We start from the raw sequence: 21,515 nt of genomic DNA, 5'->3' as shown, positions 1-21,515 counted from the left end.
GTGCATCATCAACTGCAGCAAGATCTGATAGAGCACCTATGGAGGCTCAAGGGCGACGCCGGGCATGACGTGTGATGAAATATGAGTTTTTATTTGTTGAACTACATAATTTGTATTGAACTATTTGTTGTTGTACTATTTTGTTGAAGTATTTGATTTTTCTGTGATGAAATATGTGATAAAAAATTATGTTGATAATTGGACGCCGAGCAACGGTGAACCACGCCGAATATGGGCCTATTTTCGCCTATATGGGCCCTTTATTCGCCGAAATGAGGCTGAAAAGTGAGCCAATATCGACGCCCGGGGGCGAGCTGGGGACGACGACTGGGCGTAAAACTGCCCCCAATGCCGATTGTATCGCCGGCTCGCCCTCAGGGGGTGATTTTTATGCGTCCGGGGAGGCCAACGGCTAGAGATGCTCTTAGCTTGACTACCTGAGTTTCCTCAACGGTGGGTCTATGTTCTCTTTTTAGAAAAACGCTAGCCATTTTTCAATAGAAAATGTTGAGATGGTGCGCGTACATTGTGGTTGGTTTTTTGTTACCGCTAGATCATAGTTGACTGAATTTTAATAGGCATCTGACTGCATATTCCTATTATTAGAAAAATAATGCATCCGGTGTGTGCATGTATTGATGTACGGTTGATGTAGGCTTGTTGTGTCCATCACACGACGTACGTGGTCTTCTACAGGGCCGGGTCGGTAAAATCTGAGGCCCTGTGCCAAACTCTAAAATGAGGCCTAACTACATAGGAATTTAAACTATATATAATAAAATACCTACGACCGATCTTGACATATTAGGGGTTCTGATGATCTCCTCTATATATACCTGGACATATACTTCGTAGCATGAAAACATAGAATACAAACAGTACAGAAATTATGGCATCAAGTTGAAACAAAATCAACTGAAGGATCAAGGCTCATTCGTTGCTTGTCTACTGTTTTGATGTCGCTGTAAGAATATAACCATGCCTAAATAACACAAATCCAAATCCCTTGCCATCTTGCCCTTGTAGGCTTGGACAACCCACTGGATGTGGATGCCAGCAATCCCCTTCCCCGGCAGACCTTCTTCATCTTGAAATCTCACTCAAGCCTAATGAGGATGGGGATTACTGGAGGACTAGGGAGCAGAACTAGATGAAATCCGATCGGATGTAGAGTAGGGAGAAAAATAAACAAACCTAAAAAAATTCTGTTAAAAAATCTCCATGGTCCATGTCCTGTTTTTTTAAGACGGATGTGAAAATCAAGAAACCAAGAAGAAACCAATTAAGGAAAAATCCCCATCGTTGACCGAGATGGAGGTAATCTAACCATTGGAATATTTCCTTTCTGAAACCTGCTATCTTTCCACTTCTATCGGTTCACAACTTTTGGATCAATTCTGCGATAAGGCTGGATGGCCAAGGCGCCCTTTCGAGACTAGGACTCTCAGGTGGGTAAGATTCGGAAAACAGAAAAGCTAACCTGAATTCCTGCTTATCCCTAGGCTGCTGCTCTGTACTGCCTTCCCTCAAGTCGGTATCTTCTTCCATCATGAAAGTCGGTAAGCAATCTAGTCGGCAACAGGGAAATCAGGAACTCAAACTAATAGCTTCCTTGGTCTCTGAATAGAGCACTACACTAGATGAGGGAATCGATGGATGTGCACCTTTTAGGGGAAGAATGCCACAACCCTTCCTTCCGATACTTTGGGCCTTACAAGATTCTAGCACGTGTTGGTGCTGTTCCATATTAACACCGGGAGCTACCTTCAACTTCTCAAGTGCACCCTGTATTTTTCACGTCTCTAAGCTTCGACGTGTTGTTCCCCCGCCCACTGTCTCAGGTATCCTCTCGTTTACCATCTGAGACTGACAATCCCTCTGTCCCTATGCAAGTTTTGGTGAGTCGTTGGTATAAGTAATAAAGGGAGATCAAGTCCTGGAACAAGGCTTGATTCGCTGGTCCGAGTCGATGGCACTGGACAATACTTGGGAGGACCTCATCGACCTGAAGACTCGTTTTCCTTATGCACCGGCTTGGGGTCAAGCGCTTTCTCAAGGAAGGGGGAATGTTAGCGCTTCTACTTCGAATACTCGTGCCCCGATTACAACACAAGACGACGTCGGCCCACGAGCCAGACCCAGGAAGAATACGAAGTCCAATTTCCTCAACCGCGCACACGGATAAGACGCGAGACAGTTTCTGAGGGATAGAAGTCTTGATCGGGCCAAGCCGGCATAACAGTTAGTAGTTCGCATTACTTTCTCTTCCGAAGCGCGCACATTCGAGTTCAGTATGGATGCACTGAGCGCTTAAGACCACTCGCTGGATGATATGGTCAATCATACTCCAGAGTGGGGACAGCATAACAATAACATTCTCTCTTTAGATTCGAGATGTATTGATCGAGACGTGCCTCACTCTAGTGAGGATTTGAGCTCCCCGATAGACGTAGGGCCCGCTCGGTACGCTGTCATTGTTTAGGGGGGTTCTTAATTATAGCATGAAAGTCCGAGTTGGAGGAATGATATTGGGCTTGAGAAGTGAGCAAGGAACCTGACATAACATTCCTATGGTTCCTCTGTCCCGGTCTTGCACCACTCTCATATCCATCAATCAATTTCATAGATAGTTACTATGGTTGTTTCTTCCTCCATTCACTAAAGCAAATGGAGCCTTTCCCTCCTCGAGTCAGCAAGCCAACTCGAGCGTTTTACCCTCGTGTCACTAGCGCAACACGAGCCATTCAAAAAAAAGTCTTGGAACTGAAGAGAAATCCATCTCTATACAAACTCTTTATGTTCTTGATATTGATTGAGTTACGAGAATGAAGAAGCGTAGCACACCTTTTCTCTCAATTCAAGTTTCCATTCAATAAGTGCATCAAGTATTTCGTATAGAAAGAAAAGGAACCACTTCTCTTCTCTTAAGTATATGAAAAATAGCTTTTTGGTCCCTTTCGTCCAGAGGTTAGGACATCGTCTTTTCATGTCGAAGACACGGGTTCGATTCCCGTAAGGGATAGGTACTTATTCCCGGCCGGCGGTATCAAGAACCCGGATAGTCAGTAGGAAACTCCAATCTGCAAGCGGAACAACGAGTTTAGAAGGCACGTTCTTGAAAGAGCAGGCTGACTATGAAACTCATATAAGGCTCGCGATCGGGTGCATTGTTGACTCGGGGGCGGTTCCATAGGCGGCTACTCTAAGACGGATCAAGTTGGGCTATATATTATGGCAAGTTGACCCTACTTTCCAATTTCGTAGATAGAACAGTTCTAGTAGAAGGTTAACCCGGCCTTCCTAAGAGTACTAGGTTAAAGGGGAGACCTCTAAAGCCCAGAAAGAACTATCCTATCCCTTTAGGAATCCAAAAGCGCCGTATCTGTGGATCACTGACGGCTATACCCAATGAGCAAAGTAGAAAGAGCCTAGGAAAATGCATCTTCTCCCTATTCAGTCAGCAGTTGTCCATCGACTAGTCTTACTTACCGCACCGCCCGGCGAAAAGGGATTTCTCAGTGATAGACCCACGAGAGCGTGTGTGCCAGTGACAAAAGAAGTGCGAGACGATCTGGGAAGTGAGGGATGCCCTTCCTGGGTATCACGAGCGGCGAGGCAGGTACGGCTGGAGGAAAAGCAAGGCAACAGGGTGCTAGGTTTAAGAAAGTATTGTCCGTCCGATCATTGGAATCGGCTTAGCCGAAAAAGGCAGATCTGGTTTCACTAGTAGGAAGAACACCCTTCTAAGGTGAAGGTATTCCATTTCTAAGAAGGAAGTTCTATATATTCGAACTAGAGAGAAGCTCTAAAATGGAAATCGAAAAGGAACCCCTTGTCCGTCCAGGTACTCACCCCGCCGGAACTCGCAATCAAACATAGGGTTGGCAAACTAGGAAGGCACAGAAAAGAAGGCAGTTGCGAAGGCGAGCAAGGTATTTTTGAATTTCCTCAAATTGATTCATCAATGAAGTAGTTGAATTGAAGTAAATGTGCCTACGAAAGAAGAGTTTTCGATATGGATATGCGAACAGGAAGAAAGCAAGCATATATTACTATTGCATTGGCAACGAACACCGTCAAACAAAGATAGCTGTTGAGGAGGAAGACCTGGATAGGGAGCCGGTTACGAATAAACCTGGGACTAGGAAACCCTGAACTACGAATGGAAACACTTTTTCAAGCAGGGGTAAACGGATCTGGTTAGGAAGCCGGAGATGGAAGAGAGGGTGTCGTGTCGGATCTTCAATCGGGGCAAACAACGGATGCTCGGGATAAAGCTGGACTTCGATTGGTTTTTGATGGATATGAGCTTTCCCTGAATAAGGATCCAAATATGCTTCCTAAAACAGCATGCGCAGGGGTAAACGGATCGGATGTAGAGTAGGGAGATTTTTTAACAGAATTTTTTTAGGTTTGTTTATTTTTTCCCTACTCTATATCCCATCCGATTCCATCTAGTTCTGCTCCCTAGTCCTCTAGTAATCCCCATCCTCATTAGGCTTGAGTGAGAGTTCAAGATGAAGAAGGTGTGTCGGGGAAGGGGATTGCTGGCAGCCACATCCAGCGGGGTTGTCCAAGCCTACAAGGGCAAGATGGCAAGGGGTTTGGATTTGTGTTATTTAGGCATGGTCATATTCTTACGGCGACATCAAAACAGGAGACAAGCAACGAATGAGCCTTGATCCTTCAGGTGATTTTGTTTCAACTTGATGCCATAGTTTCTGTACTGTTTGTATTCTATGTGTTTCATGCTACGAAGTATATGTCCAGGTATATATAGAGGAGATCACTAGAACCCCTAATATGTCAAGATCGGTCGTAGGTATTTTATTATATATAGTTTACATTCCTATGTAGTTAGGCATCATTTTAGAGTTTGGCAGAGGGCTTCAGATTTTGCCGGCCCGGGCCCTGGTAAGAACTAACGGGAGGAGAGCTGTCCAAAGAAAACGGAAAATAACGCGAGCAGTGACTATTTAAAACCTGAAACGAACCGGCGCCACTGTGCTGTTTGTCGTTTCCCATGACCATGCTATATGACGACCGTCATGCACGCCCAATGAGACTGGTCATAGCGGGGGTAATTTAGGCCCTTCTCAGTGCTCCACGGTGTACAGGTGCTAAGGGTGCCATATAGGGAGAAATATGATGTGGCAAAGCATTTAAAGAGGAGAGAGAACATTATGGTGACCCCAATAAGAACCAATGCTAAGCACGTGGACCTAGACAAAAAGACTATCAACCAATACATGAAGGAGTTTTATTGCTAAACAATTAAATAGAGGAGGCTTAGCTACAAAACCTAAGCACCAATGCATTGGGGACATTAGTTGCTAAGCATTTTAATGCACTTAGCACCCCACTTTAGCACCAATGCATTGGGAGAGGTCTTAGCTAGTAACTTAACACATCTCAAGGCAATTTTGCTTATGTGGCAAGTAATTAATAAGGAAAGAGGTGTTTGAAGTAACATAATATGTTACTCCCTCCGTCCGGAAAAAGTTGTCCGTGTGACATTTTTGCAAAAAAAACCTCAAAGAAACTCCGACCGAACCCGCAGTCCATCATCCCCTTCCACAGCTCCGCTCGTGCAGCTCCACCGCTCCCCTGCGACACCGGCGACGCCGCGCAGCTCCACCCCGCCGCGCCGCCGCGACCCGCAGCTCCACCACGCAGCTCCGCCGTGACCCGCAGCTCCACCGCTCCCTCCATCCCCGCCCGTTGATTTGTTCCCTAAAATACTCACATTTCCCTATCCCTGCCCGCGACGAGGCCGAATGTGTACCACTCCAGCATCCCCGGCGCGGCGTCCAACCAAAGGAAGAGGCAGTCGTGGGCGGCGCGGAAGACGCCGTCGGCCTCCACCAGCGCCTCGATGTAGATGTTGGAGCCGCCGGCAAAATTTCAAATTGGGGAGAGCAAAATCTCACCTTTCCTTTTCCGGCGGATATGAAGGCGGATCTCTCCTCTTCATAGGGTACGTGCAGAGCACACACCCCTATAGGCTCTCTCCTATGAAATCTTGTCTAGCTAAATTTAATGGTCTCGCTGCTCCCTGCTCAATTTTGGTGCCTGTGGTGTCTGGAGTCTGAATTGGAAATCAGAACCAGTTCCATAATTTTCAGTTTGTAAAATTTCACTGAATTTTACTGCATGAGACAGCCTCTATAATTTTCAGCTCCATAATTTTCAGTTTGTAGAGCTGGAGGTCAGATTCAGCTCCATAATTTAATCGAATTTTATCGAGAGAAGTCATATACTCCCTCTCTCAGTTCTTCTGTTGCATGGCCATTCCTTAAAGAAACATGACACATCAAAATTCATAGGAACATCCTCAAGCCCTTGTTCTTATTCTTATTCTGTAATCTAAATTACTCGTCGAGACCATCGAGCAAGAGAGCAAGAGAGTTAGTCTGTATTGCTGTTTTCATTTGCTGAATAGAGCTTAAACTCTGCACTTTCATGGACTAAAGTTCATTTTGGTTGATGCTCTCTGCGTTGCTGTATTCAGTAGGGCCACCGGCAAGCTGCTGCTATTTCTGTTGATCTGCTGTTGTTATTTCAACTGATATGTTGTCCCTCTTGTCTCCAGAATTGCCTGCTGTTGCTATTGATGTGTTGCTGCTGCTTCTTCAATTCGTGGCGCTGCTGCTTCTTCAATTTGTGGCGCTGCTGCTTCAATTGCCAACTCTTCTTGCCGTACTGCTGGTGCTTCAAATCAACAGAGGAGGCGATGACAACATTTAGTCCTGATCTTCTGCCAGGAACAAGTGAGCCATTTATTTTTGACTAATACAGTATCCATTTTATTTCTTCAGAAGCTAGCTCATTCTCAAAAATAAAGGAACATAGGCAAAGCAATAGACAGTAGCTAGCATATGATTTGGTTACAGTAAGGATCTTCTGAACATTTGGTTAGCTCTGTCTATATCTCTGAACATATGAGCAATGTGCATTTTTAGTACCAGCAATGCACATTGATGATTCCAGAAAATAAGTTTATAACCACTCTAGATTTACAAGTGTTTACTGAAGAATATTCTGTTTATGAAGTAGACCAGCAATATTCATCTTTTTTCTGTTTATGAAGAAGAAGAAGAATAAACCTAGCTAATTCAAATATTCCAATTTTAGGGACATGTTTTTAATTCAATTGGACAAGCATGGAATACTTTGAATTTTGACCCTGACAATGAATTTTGATTGTAATCCAATTAAACTCTCTGTATCAATTAAACTCTTTGTATAACCTGTTAATTTTGATTGCAATCAAGCTTTCGCAGGAACAAATGAACAATTTACTCTAATGTGATCAAGATTTCACAGGAACAGAGGCGGAGTACCAGAGGTGTCGGGGTCGGGGGCGGGTAAAAAAAGAAGGCTAATTCTAGTTTCTACAACAGATTATGCTAGTGAATTCAAACTATGCTTTGTTTGATTCAGATTATGCTAGTGAATTCAGTTACTTCACCTCACCTTCACTTCACCAAATTTCTGACACAGGACACTGAATGGAGTATGATTGACAGACACAAAACACTGTAAATTTCAGATAACATCAGCAGTAGATCAGCATTGCAATTGAGAATTTTAATACTCCAATTAACACTGCAATTGACGCTGATGGAGTACTTCTTTGACAAAATGAAATTGATACTGCAATTGGCACTGTACCTACAGCCAACAGCAGCAGCAGAGGCAATCAACAGTCGAGGTGCTCGAGGGCAGAGGCAATCAGCAGAAGCAATCAGCAGTCGAGGGCAGAAGCAATCACCAGAGGCAATCAGCAGAAGCAATCGGCTGTGGCATCAGCAGGTTTGCGTGGTCCTCTCTCCGCCTGGGAAGATCCGCCTTGCCCTGCCTGCCGAATTCTTCAAGAGGGGAGCGGCGACCGGGGTCGGCAGCGGCGGCTGGGGTTGCCGCGGGGGTGAGGAACCGGCGAGCAGGGCCACGAGGAGGAGGCGCCCGTCGAGGTGGTCGCCTTGGAGGAGTAGCCTCGGCTGGGCGGCGGGGCAGCTCACCTCCGTGCGGACGGCCCACGTTCGCAGCGGCGGGGCAGCTCGCCTCCGTGCGGAGGGCCCACGTTCGTAGCGGCTGAGCAACCGCAGGTGGGCTACGGCGCAGGTGGGCGTCGGCGGAGGTGGTCGCCCGCTCTTTCTACGGCGGCTGCCGGCGGTGGCTACGGTGGCCGCTTGGTCGAAGGAGGAAGAAGCAGAGGTGAGGGGGGATTAGCACTAGATTTAAAACCGAAAGGTTTTTTTTGTAAAATTTGAAATGAACTAAGCTCTGGACAACTTTTCCCGGACGGAGGGAGTACTATAACATAGCGCTTTCCGAGGTAAAATGAGTCTATATACTAATAAATGAAGCGATCTATGTCACCACTATTATAATACTTTGCACTATGAAGAGTAACATACACTAGTAACATACACATATTCCTAGACTATGTTACTAACTTCATAATGGATAGTAACATAAATGTAGTAACATGCAAACATTCATTTATTAGGTTATAGACTCATATTGCTTTGGGACATGTGATGTTACATTAACTAGCTAAGTTACTGTAACTATCTCTTTCCTCATTAACTCATTGCCACATAAGCAAATTTGCTGAGTTGGACTCAATGTTATTACTGAAATTACTCTCACTGTGGCTAGTCTGAAGGTAGTGACTTAGACTAGTGTCATATGCATATGCATGACACTACTATAAGTTACTCTCTACTATGACCAGCCCGAGCTCCCACCGACATTAATTCGGGTCTCGCGCTCCAATCGCCAACGACGCATGCGCCGCCTTGCATGCCGCCTCTCTACCTTCACACTAGCTTTAAATTAACCCTTTACCTTAACCCCTCCATCTACCTTACCAGCAGGAAGAAACTTCAAAAATTCACCCTCCCCCACTTGTAACTGGAAACCTCCCATCCATCATCCATGGCGGATTGGTCCTCGCACCAGCCCGAGCTCGTCCCCCGCATCGCTGACTGCCTCTTGGACACCAACGACCTCGACAGCTACATTGACTTCCGTGCCGTCTGCCCCAACTGGCGCTCGGCCACCGACGACCCAAAGGATTCTTCTGAGCTTCGCTTCCGTCCATGCCGGTGGATCATCGTCGACGAGGTCTTCCAGGGCGACTCGCGCCTCCTGGTGAACACCGTCAGCGGTCGTGTCGTCCGCAAGGACCTGCCTCTGCTGCACAGGTACGATCTTGTCGCTACCACCCACGGTGGCTTCTTCGTCCTCGCCGACAAGAAGACACATGCTGCGGTGGTCCTCAACCCTTTCACCGGCCACACGATCCGGTTCAAGGCGCCCGTGCCATCCAGTGTCGATATCTCTGATGCCGCTCTCGTCGGTCTTGTCACGGGAAATCCGGAGCCCTCTCTTGTTTCTGAGCTCCATAGTTCACCCACCCTCATCCTGCTCTCTGACAAATTTTGCGGGCAGTACATGGCTGTTCCTGGCAGTGATAGTTTTTCTGTGGACGAAGAAGCATTGAAGTCATTCATCTTGTTTCGGCATGCCGTTGCTGGCTGTATCTGTGCTGCCGACGCTTGGCAGAGAACAGTGCCGGTGCTTCTGATTTCTTGGGTTAACAAGTTATTGCGTTTGATAAAGGTGTTCGACATTGATCCCTTCAAGATGTTCTCCGACGAACTTGTAACTGGGTTTGCTGATATTCCTGGGACGGGAGAAGCCAACCACCTCTTCCTGGTGGAATCTGCTGGAGAATTGTTGGCTATCATCAAACTGCAGCAACACCTGAAAGTTTTCAGGCTTGACAACGTCACGTACAGTGATGAGATCGAGCCTGTGAAGAGCATCAGCGACCTTGCCATCTTCGTTGGTTACCGGAGGTGCTTGTCGGTCAGTGCCGACAAGTTCCCGTCCGTCCTCGCCAACTGCATCTACTTCGTGAAGTCCACTGATTCATCGCTTGACATCTACCAGTATGACCTCGAGACTGAGAAAGAAGAAAGGGTCTGTGAAGCCATAGACTCCCTGAACCCTTGTACCCTGTCTTTCGCCAATCCTCCATTTACAATCGTGCAGCTCCTCTCCAGCTACACCATCAACGGCCTGGAATTTCAGCTTGCGATGAAAAGTTTTTAAGTGCACCTTCCTAATGATCTGTTTGTTGGAAATTCACCCACAGGATCGATCACATCAAAATAACACGAACGCACGTGCACAAGAACTGATAGCCAAAGGTGCGTCTCGCACCTTCTAATTCCTCTCTTTATTGCTTTTCTGTTTTCTCTTGATGTTACAAAACTCACGCACATTACCCATCTTTATACAGGTGCAAAACCTGACTCCACGCCACCGACCAGGACTGCAAATTCCTAATCTACACGGACACATACTAAGAAACCAAACCGGACTAGCCATCTAACTAAGCCGTACACTACCACGGCAAGAGCAAATTTGTAGTATACTACAACTCGGAAACTGATCGGCTAGCATACTCCAATGAGAACTCTTCTAATTAGACTAACACAATTTGGATTACCTAACTTTCACCCCCTAATCCAAATATCAGACTTTTTACTCGATGATACACGCAGACAATCGCCTCTACATTTTGTCCTGCCGATTGCCTCCGGTAACACGACTTACCGGATCGCAATTTCTCTCTTCTTGCAACGATGACCATCACCTCATCGCCATATTTTGCTTCTTATGCCGACTTGCAGACTGGACCAACGATTACCCGGACTACCAGCCACGCTGCCGCATCCTAACGTGCTACATACAGACTAAACACATAGGAACCGCTAAAACTCAGTCGACTGAGTTTTAGCGAAGTCTCAGTCGATGCCCCCGTTGGTTGGATCGTTTCCAGATTTAAACGATCGTTGATGTCTTGTATTGGAGCATCAGCCTGTTCTAGTGGTGCGACCGGCCCATTATCTTTTTTTTCCTCCTTTTCGCCTTTTCGTCTGTGTTGGACAGGGATACGCCATGGGCTGACCGTGACGGGCGTTGGGTGCTTTTTATTTTCTTTTTTGCCTTTTCTTCTTTTTAGGCTTTTTTCCTGTGCTAGTATTTGCCTGGGGAGACAGGAGCGAGCAATATGATCCCATTTTCTCATGCTGGCCGTTCATCTCTCTCACATGGCCACATGCAAGTTTTTTTAACTAGACATGGCAGACAAAGTCTGTGTGTTTTTGTTGTTGTAGTAGTCTCTAAATGAGCATATTCATTTTTCACCATTTTTACTAATTTTTTGTTGCACAGCATTTGCACGTAATCATGCCGACTGCAATTGAAAGGGTCGCAACACGTCTAAAAACTAGAGAGAGAGGGAGCGCCAATTGCACGTCCACCCTGAGCTGCATTTTCATATGCGCTATAGCTTGTCTTGTGTGTGCCGCCGACGTTGGAGTAACGGCAAGGATTCATTTTTATTTTTTATTTTTTCGGTGCCCGTTGCATTCCCATTCCCTGAGTTGCAACTGCATGCGGGCCATGTCAACTATAATTGCATATCTGCCACTAGACTCGCAACTGCAAGGGTCGGCACCCGAATGCAATTCATGTCCACCCATGAGCTGCATTTTCATTTGGGTTATAGCTTGTCTTATGTGCCGCCGCCGGAGTGACGACAAGGATGCTTTTTATTATTATTTTTGGGTGTTAGTAGCATGCCCATTCCCTTAGTTGCAATTGCATGCGGGCCATGTCGACTGCAATCAGTGGTGGTATCAGGAATAAAATCATGTGTAGTCACTTTAAAGTTGTATAGTCAAATATAATAATTTTATGTTTTTTTGCATGATTTATACTTGATGTATTACGTTGCTGCAAAAGAGCTGTGTAGTCAAGTGACTACACAGCCAAGACGTGGCTTCACCACTGACTGTAATTGCATGTTTGTCACTAGACTCGCAATTGCAAGTGTCGGCACCTGACTGTGATTCATGTCCACCCCTGGCTGCATTTTCATATGGGTTATAGCTTGTCTTGTGTGCCGCCGCCGGCGGAACGACGACTAAGATTCATTTTTAGTTTTTTGGGAGCCAGTTGTATGTCCATTCCCTGAGTTGCAACCGCATGCGGGCCTTGTCGATTGCAATTGCATGTCTGCCACTAGACTCGCAACTGCAAGTGTCGACACCCGACTACAATTTATGTCCATCCCCGAGCTTAATTTTTCATATGGGTTATAACTTATCTTGTGTGCCACCGCCGCCGGGGTGACGATAAGTGTCATGGTTTTGTCACGGCGGATGTCCTAGAGAAAGGACTTAGCGTGGAGCCATCGCGACGGGTTAGCTTTAAGGGGTTAAAGCGGACACAAGGACGCAAGAGAGTTTATACTAGTTCGGCCCCTTCGATGAAGGTAAAAGCCTACGTCTAGTTGTGATGGAATTGATGGGTGTTTCGATGACTAGGGAGCAAATAAGCTTCGCCTATGTCTCGAGTTGTCGTCTCTTCTCCTTGAACTGCCGCCGGGTCGTCCCCTTATATACATGGGTGACGCCCGTCGGTTTACAGAGTCCCAACACCGGCTCATAGATGTGTCCGGTTTGGTCTCTACTTATTCCTAACTTACAATACAAGTTACATATTGACGCCGGTTTACGGCTACAGGCTCTCAACCGATTATGGGTCTTGAGCCCTCATCTATCTTCATGGGCTTTAACATGCTTAACTATTGATGAAGTTAATCCGGCCCAGATAGGCCGGTTTACGCCCAGTAGTAATATCCCCAACATTAGGCCCCAGATTGATTTGAACAGGTTCATGTCAATCCTTAGCAAAAACTTCATCTTCAACATCTTCTTGTAGTTTGGTGAACCGCCGTGATGTCATCTTCTCTGATTGTTGTGACGTCATTTGTCATAAAGAAATTATCCATGATACCTTCCTGTTTAGTAGATCTGCGATAATCGAGGCGACAGCTCTATTTCCAAACTTGCGGCCCCTTGATTTTCGCGCCTGACCCTTGTCCCTTGCTTTATAAATAGGACCGAAGGGTCATTTATTTTCCCCTTCATGCCCTTCTGCTTCATCTTCCTCGCGTCGCCCAGTCTTCGGAGCTCCGCCGCCGCCGTTGACCTCTGCACCAACCTTGGCCGTTGCATCACCCTGAACGTACCAGAGCACCGCGGCGACCTTCCGCTTCTTCCTCAGCTCCGGTAAGTCTTCTATCCTTTTCATCATAGATCTGTTCTAGGGTTTCCATGTTCTCCAGTGTTCATCGCTTGCTTCTTGTTCATATGATAGATCCTTAGACGAGTCTGTGAATCTTCGCTCTGTGTAGCAGTAGTTTTTATCCTCCGTCTTCACTGTCCGTCATATTAAGACCATAGATCTTATCCGTACCTTTGCTTATTGATTCGGCACTGCTCCTTTTGGGCCTTGAATATTTATCTCCTTTATAAACATGTTCCAGATCCAAAGCTGTAGTATAATCTTGTGAAATCTGTTTTTGCGTACTTACTCATCTGTAGTCTTGACTGTTCAACGCTTAGACCAGGCGGTAAAAAATTTGACAAACCGGTATATACCATTAGTCCCCTTGTTGAACCACCAGATGTTGGTTGCTTCATGAAACTCCGGTTCAGATAGTTCTGTCCCCGGTTTAATAGTGCCCATACCAACGTACCTTGATCAAATGCATTTTTGAACCGGGATCTTCTACCTTGTAGATTCCATCATGGCCAAGCAAGTGTATGAGTGCAATTGGGTCCCTTCTCGCGTCACAGAGGATCAACTGGACGATTTAGTCCTGATTGGCGCCTTGGGCAGTAAAGACACCATCCATTGGAGGGCTCCTGGCAAAGAATGCCCCCTCCCCACACCTCGAGAAGGAGAGGTTGTTGTTTTCGTAGATCACTTAGCCCGGGGCTTTAAGCCGCCCGGTTCTAAATTTTACCGGGATGTTTTAGCCGATTTCCAACTCCATCCGCAAGACACTGGCCCCAACTCTGTTACAAATATGTGCCACTTCCAAGTGCTCTGTGAGGTGTTCTTTCAAGAGGAGCCCACAGTGGAATTATTCAGAGATCTTTTCCATCTAAACCGCCGTACTGAGTTTACTGATGGCTCCAATACGGAGTTGGGTGGCATGGCGATTCAAAAAAGGAAAGAGGTCACATACCCTCACGCCAAGCTGCACAGTCACCCCAAGGAGTGGAATCAGACATGGTTCTACTACAAAGACACCTCCCCTGCTGGTGAGAATCCCTTGCCTGGCTTTCGTCCGGAGCGGCTCAGCAATACACACCCTTTTCCTCAAAGATTGACTGCCCAGGAGAGAAGCAAATATGAACCCCAGCTGTCAAAGCTCAGAGCCTTTATGGCCAACGGTTTAACAGGGGTTGATCTCGCTCGCTGTTGGATATCATGAAGCATACTGCCCCTTAGTCAGCGCTCCGGTTTGATGTGCGAGTATACTGATAATGTTGATGACCCACTGCGACATTCAAAACTCCAGCTCTCCGGTGAAGAAATCACAGAGGCTGTGCGTAAGATACTGAATGAACCGGAGCACGTCTGCGCTAGAACCGGCCTGCTTCCCTTCTGTGCCACCAACAAACCGCCAGCTGTACGTTTTTGATTTTTCTCTTTGCTGAATCTGTTATTGACATGTCTGGTCATTGTTTTTAATATCAGTGTCTGCATAATCAGGGCGATGATCCGTTTTGGAGCAAAAAGCTGCCGCAGGAGAAACCAGAGAAAACAGATAAACCGGAAAGAGCAACCCGGTAAAAGACTAAAGCTGTGAAGAAGACTGCCCACCGGAAAAGAACCACTGCATCTTCTAATCCGGCCCCTGATGACGAGGTGGATAATCCGGACTTTGAGGTAGAGCTTGAATCACTTGGTTTATTTTTCATGCGTCTTATTGATGATGATATTTGTCAGGATGATGCCGAAGCCAGCCACGTGGATGTTGCAGAGGTAATTATTCTCTCTTCCGATTCAGAAACTTTGCCTTCACAAAAAATCCGTCAGGCAAACCGGAAAGTTAAATTTTCTCATCCTCTTGCTTATTTGGATCCTAAACTTCTTATGAAGACTCAACACACGAAGCTCGCCGCACCACCTGGCACAGCGGCCAGGTAGTTACCTCCGCCGGTTTACCGAACAGTCCGGTTCAGAAACGTCATTCCGAGGTCTCTAATTCGCTTGTCAGTGCTTGTCCTAAAGCGGGCTGCTTTCATCAACCTCTTAATCCGTCTGACTCCGATTACCAGGTTATTTCCCACTCATCTTCTGGCAAGTCATCGGCTACTCAGCTCCCACCGCTCAAAACGGTGCTTGGGTAAGCTATATTTATTGTGATGTTTGCAGTATATTGCCTTAGAACATATGCTGTATTTAATTTTGTTATTCTTCTCAGGGCCAAACCTAGGCCAAGCAAGAAGGCCCGCCTGGACAAAGCGGCCAAAGAAGATGTCATTCTTGAACCAGGCAAAACATCCAATATTGAAGGGGCTATTCCTGAGGATATTCCCAATGATCCACCGCAGCCAGATGATGATCTTATTGCTGAAGAGATACCTACTGATACCTCAGGTCCTATCCATCAGCCCACAGGTTCCATCTGGATTGAACGCTCCACCGGTCCAGCAAACCCTGCTGACAAGCCAACAGCTCCAGTGCAAACCGGTGGTACCAAGGATGATGAGGTTGTCATTACTGGTACTGGCCATACTGAGCCAAGCAACCCTGTCGCTTTATCCAAACATTCTGCCAAGGAAGAGTTTGCTGCTTTTGGCAAAGGCAAGTGGAACGCTGATCTGACGACTTACGCTGCTCTGAACGCCCAAGATATCCATTCCGGCTATCTGAACCGGCTGTATACCAGCCGTGACTATGAAGTCGGTCTGGTTAACATGATGAAAGATAAATATGAGGTAACTTCCATATGCTCCTTCCTGCTTGTATGCTTTCATTCTTGCTGACTCTCCTAGCCCCTAAGGGCCGGTTTGAAATATTCTTTCAAACCGGGACTTAATAATATAAACCTTGATGCTTTGAAAATTTGCTGATGTAGCCCCCAAGGGCCGGTTCAACTTAGTGTAGTTAAACCGGTACTTTAAGTAATTGAAACTGCCGCATCAGAATACATATGATCAAATAGCCATTAGCCCCCAAGTGCCAAGTTGAATGCTTGTATTGATCTTGGGACTTTGTAAACATTTGAAAGATGAAGATCGAATACGCATTAGCCCCCAAGTGCTAAGTGCATAACTTGTTATGTGGTTGGTACTTGAATCCTTCTACCGATTTGTTGAAACATATATCTGTATGCCTGCAGGCGGAGCTGAAGGCGAAAGAAAACCAAGTCATCAATCTGCAAGAAATCCTGAAAACCCAATAGGCTGAAACCTCCAAAGCAAAAGAGGAATTGGCCAGTGCCTTAAGCACCATGGAACAACTTAAGGAGAACTTCAAGAAGAAACGGGCGGATTGGGCCACTGAAAAGGCCGCTTTGATCAAACGAGCAGAGGATGCCGAGGCCGCACTAAAACCAGTGACGGATGAACTGACCAGCATAAAGCGGCACGTTCATGCCATGACCACTGCTATCTTTGGTAAGTCAGCTTGCCTTCTAAATTGGTTCTGCCTTCTTATAGAGTCACCGGTTTATTAATCCTTTATGGTATTTCAGGGACACGCATTGGTCACTTGGGGTCAGATGTGCGGAAGAAATTGAAAGCTGCCTATACCTTGGTTGAACAATTGTATACTGGTGCCCAGCGGATCATCTGTACCGCGTCTCATAACAAACCGGCGCCCACTTTGATTCAAGATACTCTGATGAAACTGTCAGTGCTTCCTGCCCGGGTTGAAGAGCTGAAGAAATCTGCTGCTCGAACCGGTGTAATCAATGCTTTAATCCGAGCAAAAGCCTAGGTGCCGGATTTTGATCCTATTGAAGCGGCTCAGGGCTATCCCAGCTTGAAGGAAGACGGGTCAGAATTTGGTGAAGCGGATTTGCGAGCAATAAACCGGGAGGTACATCCGCTAGCTTGTCAACTGGCTGAGGAAGCAGACTTATCTCATTATCAAGCCCAATATGACAGTCAGAACAAGCGAATAGCTGCACCAATCCATGAATCAGAAAATCTGATCCCTCCAATCCGTAAGCATACTTACGCTCCCGATATTGACTCGTCATTGCTAATCCATGATGAAGCTGTTTTTCAAGCATTAATGGGAATAGACTGGACAACTGTGGATTTCCAGCCACTGGATAGAGAAACGGAAGCTGAAGCGGCGCAAGATGACCCACAACCATCAGGCCAGGCTGGTGGTCAAGCTTAAACCGGAAGCCGGTTTAAAAACTTCCTCTCCTTTGTGAAAAACAATTATGTTATTATGGGCACATGTTGCCTTGTAATAGGCTAGCTGATACCTTTGATGTTGATATGCCTTCATGCATAACTTGTTCTTCCTGTGGTAATGAACTTTCCAAAACACTTTCTGAAATAAGAAATTCGTCAAATGCCATCGTGGTTGTACCGTCAGGCAGAGTATGATGTCTGTATATATAAAATCAAAACATCCAAAACAAAATTTTAAGTATATGATCAAATTTTTGAGATACATAATACCTGCCATCGTTGAGTGTGAAGTCGGCTTGGCCAACCTTGAAGCGGAGTTTTGCAAACCCACACCGTTGGAGGAAATAACAACTCCTGTATATATATGACGCTGTTTATCATGTAAACCGTGCCGGGTTATAATAAACACCGTGTTACTCCATAAGAGGATGTTAACAGCAAGGATCAAACCGGACAAATAGTCTCCGGATTGACGTGAACTGTGTTCCGTCAATTGATTGGTTAAAAAACTTTGTCGATTAAAAAACACAATGAAAAGCAAAAAAAACCCTTCAAAGAAAAGTATGAAACAAAAACAAAAATGTTTGCCAAAAAAGATTCATTTAAGCTGATCAAATGGTGTTACCATGGCCAAACACGACCAAGCTCCCGTTAGGTGTAATTATGGTTCTAGTTAGCCAGGTCCCCAAGTGATTCTTGTGGCATTTATGCCGACCAAATGGCTTGGTCATGGTTCGGGTTCGACCAAGCCCCCAAGTGATTCTGTGGCCTTAGGCCGATCAAGAGGCATGACTGGTTCAGACATGACCATGTCCCAAAGTGATCTGGTGGCTCTCGCCTATCAAGAGGCATGGTATTGGTTCGGACACGACCAATCCTCCAAGTGACATAACACGATGCTTTTAGCAAAGCGAACTCAAGGGGTAAACCGGAGGCCGCTTTAGAGCAACTCCGTGTAACCTCACATGATGTAAAAGAACAGATACCCCGCTTTAGCTGAGGTTCCGGTTTATTATATTTAATCATAATATATACATTGTCGTAATATGTACATAAGTATAGCCAATGGCTCAGCAATAGTAAGGCCGAAGATGAGCTATATTCCACGGCCTGTTAGTCTCCTCCTCTGATGTACGTGAGTCCTTATGCTCTCGAATATCGATCAAATAGTACGACCCGTTGTGCAAATTCTTGCTGACCACGAAAGGCCCCTCCCAAGGTGGGGATAGCTTATGCATATCAGTCTGATCTTGGATGAGCCAAAGCACCAAATCTCCTTCCTGAAAGGCTCTGGTTCTGACTCGGCGACTGTGATAACGACGAAGATCCTGCTAGTAAATCGCCGATCGGGCGGCTGCGATGTCACGCTGTTCATCCAACCGGTCCAAAGCATCTTGCCGTGCTGTCTCGTTGTCTGCTTCAATATAAGCCATGACACGAGGTGAATCATGACGGATATCACTGGGGAGAACCGCCTCCGCTCCATAAACCATGAAGAACGGTGTGTATCCTGTTGATCTGTTGGGTGTTGTATTGATGCTCCATAACACAGATGGTAATTCTTCTACCCAACAACCCGGCGTTCTCTGCAAAGGAACCATGAGCCGGGGCTTGATGCCTCTCAAGATCTCTTGATTAGCTCTTTCTGCTTGACCATTGGACTGTGGATGTGCCACTGATGAAACGTCGAGCCGGATGTGCTCCCGTTCGCAGAACCCCTTCATAGCACCTTTGGACAAATTGGTACCATTATCTGTGATAATACTGTGCGGAAAACCAAACCGGAAAATCACCTTTTTGATGAACTGAACCGCCGTGGCCGCATCACATTTGCTAACAGGTTCTGCCTCCACCCACTTTGTAAACTTGTCAACCGCCACCAGGAGGTGGGTCTTCTTATCTTTGGACCTTTTGAAAGGCCCAACCATATCCAGCCCCCAAGTCGCAAATGGCCAAGTAATTGGAATCATCCTCAATTCTTGAGCCGGTACATGAGCACGTCTTGAAAACCTTTGGCAACCATCACATCGTCTGACCAGATCCTCTGCATCAGCATGAGCAGTTAACCAATAGAAACCATGGCGAAACGCTTTAGCCACCAGAGACTTTGAACCGGCGTGGTGACCACAATCTCCTTCGTGGATCTCACGCAAAATTTCACGGCCTTCTTCAGGAGACACGCAACGTTGAAAAGCTCCTGATACACTGCAATGATGCAACTCGCCATTGATGACAGCCATGGACTTGGATCGTCGGATTATCTGCCGGGCCAGAACCTCATCTTCTGGCAACTCACCCCGGTTCTTGTACGCCAGGTAAGGAAGCGTCCAATCCGGAATAACATGAAGAACTGCCACCAATTGAGCCTCCGGATCAGGAATAGCCAAATCCTCTTCACCAGGGATCTTCACCGACGGGTTGTGCAGCACATCCAGAAAAACATTGGGCGAGACCGGTTTGCGCTGAGAGCCCAGCCGGCTTAAAGCATCCGCCGCTTCATTTTTCCGCCGGTCCACGTGGTCCACCTGATAGCCTCTGAAATAACCTGCAACAATATCCACCTCACGACGATATGCTGCCATGAGTGGGTCCTTGGAGTCCCAAGTGCCAGACACTTGCTGAGCCACAAGGTCCGAATCACCGAAGCACTTAACTCGACTTAGATTCATCTCCTTAGCCATCCGAAGACCATGGAGCAAAGCTTCATACTCAGCTGCATTGTTAGTACAAGGGAACATTAAACGGAGAACATAACAAAACTTATCACCTCGTGGGGAAGTTAATACGACTCCAGCCCCCGAGCCTTCCAACTGCCTGGATCCATCAAAATGGATGGTCCAATACGTATGATCCGGCTTTTCTTCAGGTGCTTGCATTTCCGTCCAATCATTGATGAAATCAACAAGTGCTTGAGACTTAACCGCTGTCCGAGACACATACTTCAAACCATACGGCCCCAGCTCTATAGCCCACTTTGCAACCGGCCAGTTGCTTCCCGGTTCTGGATGATATCTCCCAAAGGAGCAGAACTGACCACCGTAATTGGGTGCCCTTGGAAGTATTGCTTAAGCTTCCGGCTTGCCATAAAAACTCCGTACACCAGCTTCTGCCAATGCGGATACCTTTGCTTGGACTCAATGAGTACCTCACTGATATAATAGACCGGACGTTCAACCGGATGCTCCTTACCTGCATCCTTTCGCTCCACCACAATAGCCACGCTGACCGCACGAGCATTAGCAGCAACATATAGCAGTAACGGCTCCTTGTCAATGGGAGCGGTGAGCACAGGCGGATTGGCCAATTGCCGCTTTAAGTCCTGAAATGCTTCATCAGCAGCAGAACTCCAGACGAACTGATCCGTCTTCTTCAAAATCTGATACAAAGGGATCGCCTTCTCACCAAGGCGGCTGATAAACCGGCTTAACGCGGCAATCCGGCCTGCCAGGCGTTGAACATCATTGATACACTTCGGTTTAGCCAGGGAGGTGATGGCTGTGATCTTCTCCGGATTAGCCTCAATTCCCCTGTTGGACACCAGGAAACCCAATAACTTGCCCGCCGGTACACCAAAGACACACTTGTCCGGATTAAGCATCATCTTGTACGTCCTTAGGTTATCAAAGGTTTCCTTCAAATCGTCAACCAGAGTCTCCTTCTCCCTGGATTTAACCACGATATCATCCACGTAAGCATGTACATTACGGCCAATCTGCTTGTGAAGACAATTTTGTACACACCGTTGATAAGTTGCCTGGGCACTTTTGAGCCCAAAGGGCATAGACACATAGCAGAAGGCTCTAAAGGGAGTTATGAATGTCGTCTTCTCCTGGTCCTTAACTGCCATTTTGATCTGATGATAGCCAGAATATGCATCCAAAAAACTTAAACGCTCACAACCCGCCGTAGCATCAATGATGTGATCAATACGGGGGAGGGCAAAAGGATCTGCTGGACAAGCCTTATTAAGATCTGTGTAATCCACACACATGCGCCAGGTGCCGTTTTTCTTAAGGACTAGCACCGGATTGGCAAGCCACTCAGGGTGAAAAACTTCAACAATAAAACCAACTGCTAAGAGCCTGGCTACCTCTTCTCCAATCGCCTTGCGTCTTTCTTCGTTAAACCGGCGGAGGAACTGTTTCACCGGTTTGTATTTAGGATCCACATTAAGGGTGTGCTCAGCGAGTTGCCTCG

The 21,515-nt window shown here is 46.5% G+C and overlaps 1 protein-coding gene across 1 annotated transcript; it reads left to right on the top strand.

Annotated features, from left to right (window-relative positions):
• The first annotated feature begins 8,943 nt into the window (after nucleotides 1-8,943).
• On the top strand, nucleotides 8,944-10,125 carry LOC147981997 (uncharacterized). The gene has a single exon (XM_087516169.1). It carries the CDS (start codon nucleotides 8,944-8,946, stop codon nucleotides 10,123-10,125), a length of 1,182 nt encoding a protein of 393 aa, XP_087372295.1.
• Nucleotides 10,126-21,515: the final 11,390 nt, after the last annotated feature.

Source organism: Triticum urartu, chromosome 3A (genome assembly GCF_056163025.1).
Source record: "Triticum urartu cultivar PI428250 chromosome 3A, HENAU_Tu73, whole genome shotgun sequence".
Lineage (NCBI taxonomy): Eukaryota > Viridiplantae > Streptophyta > Magnoliopsida > Poales > Poaceae > Triticum > Triticum urartu.
Note: the sequence above shows the minus strand (reverse complement) of the source record. Positions and strands in the feature narration are given on the sequence as shown.

Excerpts from the sequence above, each read along its gene's own strand:
- LOC147981997 (XM_087516169.1), top strand. The coding sequence starts at position 8,944 with ATGGCGGATTGGTCCTCGCACCAGCCCGAGCTCGTCCCCCGCATCGCT.